General features: G+C 45.8%; 2 protein-coding genes across 2 annotated transcripts in view; one reads left to right on the forward strand and one right to left on the reverse strand.

The window, feature by feature from the left end:
* LOC117770083 (double-strand-break repair protein rad21 homolog A-like) overlaps positions 1 to 13,188 on the forward strand; it is a 951,093-nt gene that overhangs the window by 417,814 nt on the left and 520,091 nt on the right. The window lies entirely within an intron of this gene.
* The window catches only part of LOC117770077 (exostosin-1c), a 77,251-nt gene that overhangs the window by 63,645 nt on the left and 418 nt on the right, over positions 1 to 13,188 (reverse strand). Inside the window, exon 2 of the mRNA XM_034599124.1 lies at positions 1,497 to 2,906. Coding sequence (XP_034455015.1) covers positions 1,497 to 2,443 — 947 coding nt within the window. The 5' untranslated portion in view covers positions 2,444 to 2,906. The remainder of the gene's footprint in view (positions 1 to 1,496; positions 2,907 to 13,188) is intronic.

A 13,188-nucleotide genomic window follows, 5' to 3' on the forward strand; every position in this document is an offset into this window, starting at 1 on the left:
TGTCGGTTTCCAAGTTAATGCCTGAACACTAATAAGCCAGTGCGGGAATATGAAAAAGACTCTGAGGATGAGACATATTCATCAAGCTGCTGCTGCTGCTGCTGCTGCTGTAATTTATATTTGGCAAATAAAGCTTTTTCAATATTAAGTTAACAATGGTGCTCGCACGCCCACACAGCCTATATATATTGTGTATTTTCTTTGTATGAATTGATTTCAAACCGTGGCAAAGGTCATGTGCTGAAATTTAATTAGTTTTAATAAAAGATCATCACTCTCAACACTGCCGCAATTGCATTTCTCGCCCCCCCCCCCCCCCCATCTTTTATCCGCTCTGTACACCATCTTAACAGCAAAGTCCAAAATAGAATTGCATTCAAAGTGGAAATGGAAATCTTATTGCTTAATCCTTGCATCAACGGCAACAGTAATAGAAATGAATGGACAGTCTGATTAAAACCGCCACACACAAAATGTCTGATTAGTCTTTGAGGTATTTAGTCGTTCTACGTGGAGACCTTTGCTTTGGCTCATTACACACTGTTGTTGCAGTTGTAATTAATGTCTTAGTAGTGAATGCCAAAAAAAAGAAAAATGGAAATAGTCATTTGTTCACTTGTATTTTACCTCTACCGAGAAGATTATGAACAATAATATGTTTTCAAACCCATTGTGGTTTGTTGGTTGTTGTCAGCAGGATCACACAAAAACTACCAAATGGATTTTGACGAAACTTGGTGGAGGAATGAGACATGGAAGAAATCATAAAATTTTGGGGTGGATCCAGGACATTTTTATCCCTAACGGGGCATATTTATTTTTGACATTTTCACATATTTCCTTGGGAATAATGAAATGAAATGAAAAAAAATCACATATCTGGGGGAGTAATACCTGTATTTGTGCAGATTGGTGCAGCTTCATTGAATTTAATAGGACCGTTGGGCCTTGACGGAGGTATGCACATGACCGACTGCCAATCCATTCGACAACTTTGTTCAATACTCCAATGTCTCGATCACGCCATGAGAATTATTGAATAATAAAAGAGCTCAAGGTCAGTCACTGAAAAAAGAAACACTGTTAAACTGTACTTTTATCATCACCAACGCGAGAACAAGAAAGCCGCCGCAAACCTTGACCTGAATCTAAATTTCCAGAGACGCGCGTCTGTATCGAGAATCTTTGATCTCGAGAGCAACTGCCAAACATCATAAAGTCGTTCTGTCAAAAACTGCGCAGCCATGAAAGAGAGACAGAAATAACCAGTGGGACACACACACGCCAACATGACATCTCAAAGAGCAATAAAACAGCATGTAAACTTCAAAAAAAGACGGCGAATGGAACAACACCATATCCTAATAACAAAATAGCACTTGACTCTCTGTTTCCCATAAACCGCTGTACAGTGCCACCATGACTCGCACCTCATGTCTCATGTTAACATCACCTCATTCCAAGCATCCCCTCTGGCTGTGTGACCCCCGTCTTACCTCTCGTACTCCAAGTTGTCGTGATCACAGCGGGAGTCCTTGTGCTTCTCCCAATCCTTCCCGTGGCGGCACGTTGTCAACGACACAATGTCCTTCCCATTGTGGATGTGGTGGAGTGCATTTCGGGTGTCGGAGCCGATGCCCGTCAGGTAACGCTTCCCTTTGAACATCAGCAGGTACTTCCTTCGCGGCGGGATGGTGTTCCTCACCAGCCAGCCCCGCTCTCCCCCCTTCTGCGGGTGGTCCTTGGAGAACAGCGGGATGGAAATGTCAAAGCCTGGCCTGAAGTGTTCTGTGTTGAGGCTGGCTTTGGCTAACATGGCCTGGCCGATGTTAAAGCCCAGGTCCTCTGTGTAGTTGGGCCACGTGCCTGAGTACAGGTTGAAGATCAGGTGGTTCCTCCCGTCATTCCACAACGGGAAACCACGAATACGCTCGTCCAGGTTGGGCACAAACTGTCCTGATAGCTGGTCCCGATCCAAGGTGTCTATCCCGAGCACGAACAGACAGGCCTCGCGGGGGTCAGACGTGTAGTACCGTGACTCTCCTATTGACGTCAGGATCTTCCTGTAGCTTTCTGACACATGATCATTTTTCTCTGATGGATATATATACACCCTGAATCCTTCTCTGCCTCTGCGACGACACCGAGAGAAGTCGAAACAGGTTTCCATGCGGCAGCGGCTGTCCTTGTAAACGGCGGACCATGCCTGCCGCCGCTGTCGGGGCGACTCCGCCGTCCCAGGGTCTGTCTGGAGCTCGTCCAGGTGGGCATAGCGGGGCAGGAAGGCCCGGTCGGTCCAGTTGGGCCAGGGGCGCACCACCTCACCCCGCTGGCGTGTCAGCAGCCGCAGCAGACGCAGCTGGACGCCTCCACCCCAGTAAAAGAGGACCAGCCAGCAGCACGCACACAAGCCCAGCAGGACATACTTCTTACGCGCCTGCATGGGGGCCTGTCACAGTCTCTTTATTCCGCTCTGTCTCTTCCTCTGTTTTTTTTTTCCCTATCCTCTGCCCCTCAGCTCGGCAGCCTCACAGGGGCGGGGGACTGACTTGTGACTTCTAACAAGGAGCTTCTACGAGAGGACAATGTGTTAACAAGGACATCACTTCCTCATAGTGTGGCCCAGGCCACTCTGCCATTTAGAATGACGCGATCTGACTTACTGACTCCCCTCTCTCAGTCTCTTTCTGCCTTCCCCATTTGCTCTCCACTGCACTCTCAGATGTGTGTATTAGCCTGTCTCTGCTGTGTTGTGAGCTGCCGCTGCTGCTGCCGCTGCTTCTGCTGTGTGCATTTCTTCCACGTCCCAGCCGGGTTGAGCGAGATGAAGGGTGATTTCTCCGCTCTCTCAGGCCAAGCTCGCTGCCTCATGGTGCCTGGCGCGACGGCTGTCTGCAGGGCCCCTCCTGGAGAGAAGTAAACAAACAGGAATACAGATCAGTACACAGAGAGCGTTGCAGCTCCGCAGCCAACACGGAGACGTACTCTGGGATTGGTCTCCGGAGACACCATAACTAACACTTCTGATAGCTCATTGGGTATGTTTTCATTTGGATGGCTTTTCATTTTGGAAAGACATATGTCCTCTGCAAACTCAATCACATTTAATACACAAAAACACACAATGTAATCAAAAAGCAATAAAGCGGCACAGCTGGCGAATATTTCACAGGCAGCGATCGAGGATTTTAAACTGTCAAAATCCATCTTCAGGTTGAGCTCATAAAGAGAAAAATTTAAAAAGCACAATTCACTGAGCTCTTTTCTTCATGGAGGCCACATATCTCAGTCCCACTCTGGCTTCTGCCTTCCCTGAAAGAGGGATATTTACTGGCCATGTGTGCCGTGATGTGCACTGACTCCTGGAACAGTCTTTTTTAACGATGGCATGTCAAACCTGGAGCGGCGGCCTGGACTAGATATTATCATCCTCTTCAAGCTCCAGTTGGACTGAGCCAGATACAGTTGAGGCGCAGTGGAGGAGAAAATGAGAGAGAGCGTTTAGCATCTGAAATGGAGATTCGGAAACGCGGAGGGGAAAACAGAACCGCATTATGGCACCGAAACGTCCGTTCACCTTGGAGAGACGCGGAGAGAAGGCCTTCGCTGTTACTCTCGCAAAATTGCAACGGTTTTTCAGCCTCCTTGCCAAACATGAGCCCCATAAAACCCCTATATGTACAGTATGCTTGTGTGTGTGTGTGTTTGGGGAGAACAACTCACAGTGAAGGGCAGTGTTCCTCCTGCCAGCTGCCACACAAAGGCAGCTTTCAGGTCTCACCTGGCCGCTCTCGCTCGCTCTACCTCTCATTCACATTCCTCACTTCTGCCTCCTCTCCAGCCAAGCAGAAGTGATGCCTGCCTCCTCCATTTGCAATAAAACAAACATCACACCGGTGACGTGGGTAAACAACTCATCCTCTGACTTCCTAAACTCGAAAGCTTAGAGGAAATAGAGATGTGTGCGTAAAATGACCTGTTTTTTACTCATCGTTATGTGTGTGTGCTTCAAAATTAGCTTGATTTACCACTGATGCCGACATTGACGTCTGCTCTTGATCTATATATATGTTATTTTGGTGAACAGGTGCGATCTCCTGTGAGAAGTGTGGAAGTGACAGAAAATCCCAATCACCAATCACCACATATTGCTGCAGAGGGCGCTGTTGCTCAGTGAAAGTGACATAGTGTTGCTTTAAGTTGTTCTATTTACCTGGTTTTCAATTAGATCAGTGACGATTCTACAATATTCACAAGTCTTAGATAAATCCTATAACTATAATAACTTACGATCCATCGATAAACTAGGCTATCGATTTCTAACGCCTCATCGCGACACGGATAAAACTAGCACGCCACACTGAACAGATGATGAGGCTACAACACTGTACATCTTAGGAGTAACGTGAGAATGACAATTTTAGACTTGACACCAGAGAGGGAAAAATTGTGGATAAAGTCGATGAAGTTAGCCAAACTAAGCTAATCTTATCAGTTAAGTGAGGCAGCAGAGGCCCCACAATGTGTGACAGGATGAATAAACTGTCGCAGTAGCACCTACAGGCGGTTTGGAGTCATTATTTGAATTAATTGTTCCTGCACACGTGAAGCCTTTAGCGTTTTCACAAGAAAGTGGAGATGTTAGCAGACGGTTTTTGACACTTCCCTTGTTTCTACTACTCTGGGTACAACCACGGACGCTGCGAGCCATCCACGCTGGAGAGAAACAGACATTTGGGATCCCATTACATATTCCTCATCAATAATGCATCTGCTCTTTTAGTTAAGGCATTGATTTCCTTCTCTTGTCTTTTTTTTTTGCTTTTGCTTTATATCCCCTGCCACCAATGCATACAATTAGACTTCAATCTTCCTCAGGATACACTGCGGTGGAAGCTGTGTATGAGCGCTGTCCTTTTGTGATTTGTGGTTGTGGGGATAATTGATAGTGATGGCAGGAAGGTGTAATAGAAAAGTGATGGAGGGTATCATTATGATGAGGGTAATGCTGATGGGCATGAAGTATTCATATCATTGCCTTATCAAATCTGAAGCCGAGCAATTTCACATAAGGACACCGTCGCTTTTGTCCTTCTCCCTTCAGGTGTCTATTAAGCATATTTACATTGATTTAAAAGCACCGAGGTCCCTCTATTACCGTTGGATCAACAACAGGAGATTCAATTTGTGTTCCTTAAACTGCCACTTCACAATAGAAACGCTATCATATCATAAAAGAACCTTCCCTCGACACTCCTCCTTCCATTTAACTTATCAAATATTAGCAGCGCAAAGCTCATATTTGAGTTGATTTCAAAAGTACCTCTGAGGCAGTGAGATATTGTGTGTTTAGAGGAGCATGGAGGAAAATGTGTGAACTGAAAAATAATCATTGAAGATAATATTACAGGATATCAGGGCATGAAACTACCCATTTATAAATAACTAATCAGAAAAAAAAAACCAGTTCTCTCATCTGCCTGAAATCTCCAGATGTGAAACCTCTGCTCAACACGGTTATGTTAATTTCTACCATTTGCTTTGTGTGAAGGACAGACTGCACATTGGCACAGGAGGGCCATTAACAAGGAGCAACAATGATGAATGTAGGCCTGTGAAACTCGAGGACATGCCTCAACACGACAACATGCTTGGAGCGGCAAATCAGTGAGAAGACACACAAGTATTTCGAACACACACACACACACACACACACACACACACACACACACATGTAAGTGGCTTTAAGTGGCGAGAGAGGTCCCTCTGTCATGGATCAATGATGGATCATTATGGTTGGGTGACTAGCGGTGGAAAAAGGCACAAGGCTCATTGAATAAAGGGGCCTGTAGGTGCAGGGACAGAGTTCAAGGAGAGGTGAGGACGGGAGCCAGAGCTCCACGATTCCACCTTATGTAATTTGTTTCCCAGCTTTACCTTCTCCCCTCAGTCCCTATACTCGTCCCACCTCTCGTCACTCCCTCCTCTTGTTTCTCCGTTAGTTTTCCTACTCTATGCAAAGATGACTGCAGGGTTCAACTTAAAAACAATAGTACTTTTGTGCTGTTTTTCCTTTTTCAATTATTCCTGCTTCATCCTCAAAAGGGAGGTGGGATAAAGAGAGGTGCACAAAACACTTAATCACAGACATGAGGAATACACTCTGCAAGGCCAACAATTCTTTGATCACTCGCTCGCCTTGAGTGCAAAGAAAACATCGAGGAAGGTTCACGCAGAGTGTGCTGAACAAGCCATGAAATTGTGTCAACAGCGCCAGGAGAAAATATCACTATATTTGCATGGAATTGCTTTTTAAAATATCAGCTAATACAAAGTGGCAGGTCGATCTTGTACCAGCAGAGCAGGACAATCCAGCTCTTCTACGTAATGTTCCGTATCCTTACACCAAAGAAAGTTCCTCTATAGCTGTTTTCTTATCTTACCTCTTTAATGTAATTCAGTGTTAAAGGTGCACATCTACGATTCGTAAAGACGATTCCCCGCAAAACAAGGCAACGGTCAAATTAGACTTTTTTCCATCAATGGTTCATTTTTTGTTTTTGCACGGGAGTTGTCTTTTGCCAAATCAACAAGCCCAAAGTTCGGTAAAGGAGCTAAAGCCAAGTGTTTCAGACAGAGGCTGATTAGAGGAGCTGCAGCAACGGACAGTTTGAGGAAAGTGATGTTATTTCTGAACATTGGAGCCTGTAACATATAATCCTGAACCATGAACACCTCTCCTTCCCCTCCCCTCTATCTCTCTCTCTTCTTTCCTCTCTTTCCCACCCATCTCCCCATTTTCCTCTGCTCACCCCCACCGGTCGAGGTTGACTCTGCTTCTGGACGTTTCTTCAGTTAATGAGGGAGTTTTTTCTCTCCACAGTCGCCAAAGTGCTGCTCATTGTGGGAACTGTTGGGTTTCTCTATAATTTTCAAGGTCTTCACCTTCTATGTAAAGTGCCTTGAGATAATGTATATTAAGATTTGGCGCTATACAAATCAAATCAAATTGAATATGAGCAGAATGTGTCTCCTTTAAAGGGCCAGACCACTTTATTGACTGTAATCTGATTCTGAAGCTGGACATCTGGAAGGTCAGTACTTAAGAGAAAATGAAGCAGAGGGGAATAAGAGGTGAGGCTGAAGGACATTTAGAGGGGCATGGAAGGAGAGAACACCAAGAGGGAGAGGGAGTTAATGAGCGATATTTCACGGGTGACAGCCGGACCAATCCCTCTATACTTCCTGTCCTGACGGCCTTCAGGGCTTCCCCCCTCCACTCTCTCTACCTGCTGCTGCCGTTTTTCACAGAGCTGCATTATTAAGTCATTCAGAGAAACGGAATTGAAAATTGTCATTGCGTCCGGGCTCCCTTCATTTGCGTTTACACAGACGCTTATTCTTCTGCACTGGGCTGTTATTTGGGCTCTGACAGAAAAATGAGAAGTGACGTGCTCTGAAATGGATGTCACTGATGATGGCCTTCTGCAAGAAAATACAGCTCTTGTCACTTTGTGTTTTTCTTCCCCCAAATGGGACATCTTTACAGTACAAAGGGATTTCTGTCTTTCGGGGAGAGATAGACTTTGCCCTTATTTGTTCAATTTGCTGTTTTCTGGCCACAGCACCGGCACTAAGCACAACTGACAGTGGAAACACTCAAAAAATGAAATCCACCACCATTACAGCCATTCTCCAGGTAGCACAGACATTACCGGTGTAAGAGAAGCAGCATTATTAAGTCTGAAATGATTTGGATAGTGACACAGAGAAGGTTGTAAATTGACACCGGATGGGCCAAATGCCTTGTTAAATGAAATTTCCATTCCTTCCTAAATGATGGTTGGCTTGTAAAGGCAGCCCAGCTGAATGGAGGAGGCCGACCGTGCCCTGACACAAATCCTGGATGATTTCACTGTAAAATGTCTGTGTGTCAACAGGCCTCTCAGTGGCTTTTTGTGGCTGTATATGTGCAGGAGTTTGTGTGCAGTCGTCTGTCTGAACTATACTTAAACACACATCTGGCATGTGTGTTTTTGCTGGCCTAAAGCTGGCGACATATTAGTTCAGCAAAATGAAGTGTTTTGGAGAAAACACAAATCTTGTGGTTCCGGAGAAAGGCTCGGTCGGGCTAAAATTAAATCCCGGACTCTGTCATTACGGGTTTGAAAGATATGACCAGGGACCAGAAGATAGCCGCGCTGCGTCGTCTGGGTTGTCGCAGCGATCCCGTCGCTTGAGTCGTCTGAAAGGGAAGCTTCTGTAAATGCGACCGAATGGAGGACAGTTATTTTATGTGGGAATAATTTTTGTTTAAACGCTCAGAATGTCAGTCCTGGATGATTTGGCAGCATCCGTGGTTACTGTGGTAACGCCGAGTGCAGTCAGAAATGAAAGGGGGAGCTGGTGTATCTGTTACAGGAGCAGCCGAACAGACTCATGTTGTTTTAGCAAAGCAGTCAGTCAATAGCTTTTTTTCATCATACCACGTACGACTGTGATCTGACTTCATGCTGCGTGTGCGGCGAGTAGATTTCCAGACAAAGTAAAAGGAGCAGAGGAGCCGTCTGTCGCCTGTAACTCAGTGGCACGTCTTCATCTACCAACTCTGTGTGGCTGCTGCTTCTTGTTCCGTTACTTCTCTGTGAATCGTAAAGCTGCAGCCAGAAACAGGGAGGAAAGTGACCATTGTTTTGCAGAGGCATTTTTGATAACCACTCCCAGTTGGCACCAACCGCGGTGATAAAACACACTGTGGTTTGTGGTTTCTTCACAATAAAAGCCACTCCGTGTTTTGCCAGTTTACTATAATCAGGAAAGGGTGGGTTTTAACGTCATTCAGCGTTGATATCCACACTGGAAGCCTCAAAACACTCTCTGTTGACCCCAGAGGCAAATTTATCTTCAGACGATGGCCAGTTAACCTGAATGTCTTTGGGCTGTGGGAAGCAGCCAAAGTGCCCGTATAGAAAACCCACGCAGACAAAACTCCACACAAGTGGATCCCAACCGCTCGTGAAGTTCGAACCCCCGTGAGGCGACGGCGCTAACCACTGCACCATCTATCCGCCTGCAAAATGTTTTGTGTAACAATTGAACAATTGTTTCTATATTGCACTTGGTACAGCTGTAGAAAGGTGTTAAGAGGATGTGGTTAAAAATGATGCCCTGCGACCTTCTGATCTAAGGGTCACGTGGAGTTTATGAGGTAGAAATGGAGACGTTGCTCAACCAAATGTTTCTCACAGCATGTCAGCAACTCTCTGGAGGATATGCTGATCCATCAACCTATAGCTCTCCTGTATATGCTCCCTACCTGCTTTACTCAAGGCTCTTACTTCCCTGGGTTCCTGCCACTGTCATATAACTTGGTGCAGCTGCAAGAGCCTTTCTGCAGAAACCTTTTTCTTCTTTGTTGAATAAAGCTCTCATATAGAAAATCAGAAGCATTGAATCTATGTTTCCACTGAAACACTTTGAATGTATTTAATAATGTAAAAAGCTGTAGATATAATATAGGGCTCTGAATATTTAAATGTATCTGAATCACAAGCAAAAAGCAAAGATTAAGAATAAATAAATCTAAATTCTTATCGCAGGAGGTTGTGAAACTCTGTGATTATATGTTTTCTTGCTGTCGTGACCGGAGCTGACACGCCGACTCGGAATGTGTCCACGTGTGCTTTTATTGGCGAGAATGGAGGACGCCTGCATAACAGCGTCGCTGCGTTTCCATCACTTTTCTGGAGTATCTGCAAATGGAGCAGAAGTCAGGTTGAGTGTGTGAGGTCTGTTTGTTTGTGGCGAGCCAAAGAAAAAATCCTGCAGCCGTCTCCTCTGACAAACCTGCATTAAAGGCTTATGTGATCCAGGCTCCTTTTTCTGTCCTCACCTACTAGTTGCCCTTGGAAATTAAATTTGCTCTCCCACTCCCACTCCTCTTCTTATATGCATATATAAGAGGAGGCATGTGCACAATTTGGTGTGTGCTGAACAAATGGCTTTTTTGCTGTATAAAGAAATCCCTCTCGCTGTCTCCATGCAGCTACTAGAGTGTTTTTCCATTAGCTCGACCACCTCGAAACCATAACGGCCATAAACTTAATCAAGCGCCGGTTCTTTTTACGAGACCATTTTCATAATATGGATAACAGCACACGCCACCTGAATAACACCATGCTTGCTCCGCGTGGGCTGAGGGACTCTGACACGGTTAATAAGATGTTTACCTCGAAGCTGAACGCCCTGCAACGCAACCAGCCTCCCAACCGCGCTCGCATTCCAAACCCTAGAATAATTACAAGCTGGGTTGATTAATTATGTCTCAACAATATGCTGCACTCCAACGCCACAAGGGCTAATTAACAGTGTGAACAAGATGGGTAGGAACAATTATTTGGAGGTTCAGGCTCGCGCTCTGGATCTGCCAACGCTGTTTACAGTACCGGGGACGAGAAAATGTGCAGATCAGGCTGCATCGCCCCAGACAGAGAGAAAGATCATAGCAAGCACTGGCACACAGCTCGGAGCATGTATGGTGGAACACCTACTGGGGACTGTGATATATGGCGAGTAAGCTGCTCTGCGTTCAGGCTGCCCGGGCGTGCACCTGACAACACACAGCAGAAACGGCGCGTTGAGAAATCCATCCGCCTTAACTGACTGCTGCCGCTCCCGTTGCATCCATCCTCCTCTACCTGCTACCCATCTTATCTCTGCAGCTCCGGCCCGGAGGCAGGCCTATCGCAGAGCTCAGATCAGATCGGGCCGGTAAACAATTTGACCTTGACAACAGAGAGGAAGACATTCGATCTGACCCTGGGATAAGGAAGGAGGCGCACATTCCTGACAAGCTTCAATTAGCGTGGTGGCCCTGACATCGCAGATTAAAAATGGAAGAGATTACCAAGCCTGTGATGGAAAATTCGCTTTTTAATATCATTTCCATTCTTCCTTTAATTTCATCCTTTTAAGAATAATACTAAACTATTACATCCTAACTATATATTGTCATTTTCAATTCCATTCCTTTCATCTCCAATGTGATTAGGAACATTTTTTTTTTACTCAAAAAGAACAAATAAAAAATGGATGATAATACATGAAGTCTCTGCACAGTGACCTTCAGGGTTAATAGCTTTTTAAAGGTTGCACACTGGCATCGTCGACGCCTCTCATGAATTCCCCTGATTATGGAAATGACCACACAACCTCAGGTATATGAACATTGTCTGTCTCGGCCAACGCTTCTGCGAGACAAGATTGGTGCTTCTCTTAATCACCAGGGAGGGAATTACAGAGCCATCGTGAATCCAAAATTACATTATCGTCATTACAATAAACTCATTTCATAAATCAGATGAAAAATCCACGTCAGGACCCCGCTCTCCTCCAGAGAGTCTTTTTTCCACCGCGTCCCCGGTAATGACGGCACGTTTTGTTATGAGATCACCAGAGTTGACGTCTTTCCTCATCAAAAACTAACAAGAGACTCGTAATTAAGAGCTGCAGTGAACCCTGGCCGCCTTGTTTGTTTCTTTGGGATTCATTAATACGTGGAGCACTTAGGATGTGAGAGCAGGTAATTTCCTGCTCTTTTCCTGAGCTAGTATCTAATGTATCTTGAATGCATGAGAGGCGTCCAAGGTAAGCAGGAGGCAGAACAAAGTATTTTCTTTTGGGTAACATTTGGACTGCATCAAGAAGACACAGGACCCTGCCGTGCATGTGCTTGTTTCACACAGGAAGTGTTATGCAGATATTTCAAAGTAGCTTTCAAGTAAAATGGAAATTCCCCACAGTTCCAATGAAATAGACCAGACTTCATTCACACTGAAAGGAAGTCAGGTTTCACTCTCTGATGTATGCACAGTGTACTGTTCCCCCAAAGGCCTGGGGGGTGAATATGTGTCTATGAAACATGGATTTCAGTACTTTAAGATTAAATTAATCCAATTAAATCTTGATTTTCCTTTTTTTTATAACAGTGAGACAGGTGAACTACAGTGGCAGCAGTGTTTAATATTCCTGGACGGTGGCACAGTATAATGTGCAGCCCACAGACCATCTGTCCAGTGGGAGAAGTGGATCATGTGCCAAACCATGTCACTGTGTTGTGAAGAGTTTCCAAACAGCTCTACTCCTGAACACAGGGACGCCAACGGGGAAGCATCCTCACCCACAGTTGACTCCTCCAGTCTTTGAACGCCACACACATGCCTCCTGCTCCCTGCACCTATCCGGTCTGTACCTGTCACAGACTCACACACGGATCCGTTGCAGGTGACAGCAGAGCAGGTTCATCCAGTTTATTTTTTAATTCTCCCAACCTCCTGGAGCAGGATCCCCACAGACCTGAGCTCAGTCCCACCGATGACAGCAGCTCTACAGCGGATAAAAACAACCAACTTCCCCCCCCTCTATCCTCCACGCAGCTTTACGAGCCTCACATTGCGCACAGTGTGGTTGAGTTACTACAAATACGCACCGTCCGGACGCGTCCACTGGAAATAACGTGACGGTGTCCTGTCCTCCAAATCCCCCCCACCACCCCACATACAGATCTCTCACTCACATCCAGCATGCACCTCTCTCTCTCTCTATCTCTCCCGGTCTGAGCACCATCATCCCTCCACCAGCCTCCACAATTCACGACAACAGGCTGCCCAACAAATAAAGGCTGGTGGTTGTCATGATAATCCAGGTGCTGCATATTAAAGTGCCCCAGGTTTCACTTGGGATTACTGTGACCTCATCCTACATATATATATGCACAGGCTCCACTTTGACTGGAAGGAAGGGGTCGTGCAGTTTTTTGTGACGGTGACGTTCAGCCACAAACATCCCACCTGTGATTCACAGCTCAGGTTCTACGCGGTGAGAGTGACAGAGGTGACAACACACCGGGGCGCCGGGGAGAGTTCCGGCTGCGTAAAAGGTGGAACAAAACGCACTTTGGAGACACACTCGCAACATGTGTGGATCCAAAAATGTGGACGCACGGTGACATGTTGGGGTGGAAAACGAGGGTTGCGATGGAGAGCAATGCTTTAAAGAGGCGATGAGATCCACATGAAGCCAAACAGCAAACTCCCAATGCATGCAACACAATCTAGGTTATGATTTACGCAGAGACGGCAGCTTCTCCATTATTCCCCCGTGATGAGCGCAGCCCCTAAACATAGACAG

The sequence above is a fragment of the Hippoglossus hippoglossus genome, chromosome 11 (genome assembly GCF_009819705.1).
Source record: "Hippoglossus hippoglossus isolate fHipHip1 chromosome 11, fHipHip1.pri, whole genome shotgun sequence".
Classification (NCBI taxonomy): Eukaryota; Metazoa; Chordata; class Actinopteri; order Pleuronectiformes; family Pleuronectidae; genus Hippoglossus; species Hippoglossus hippoglossus.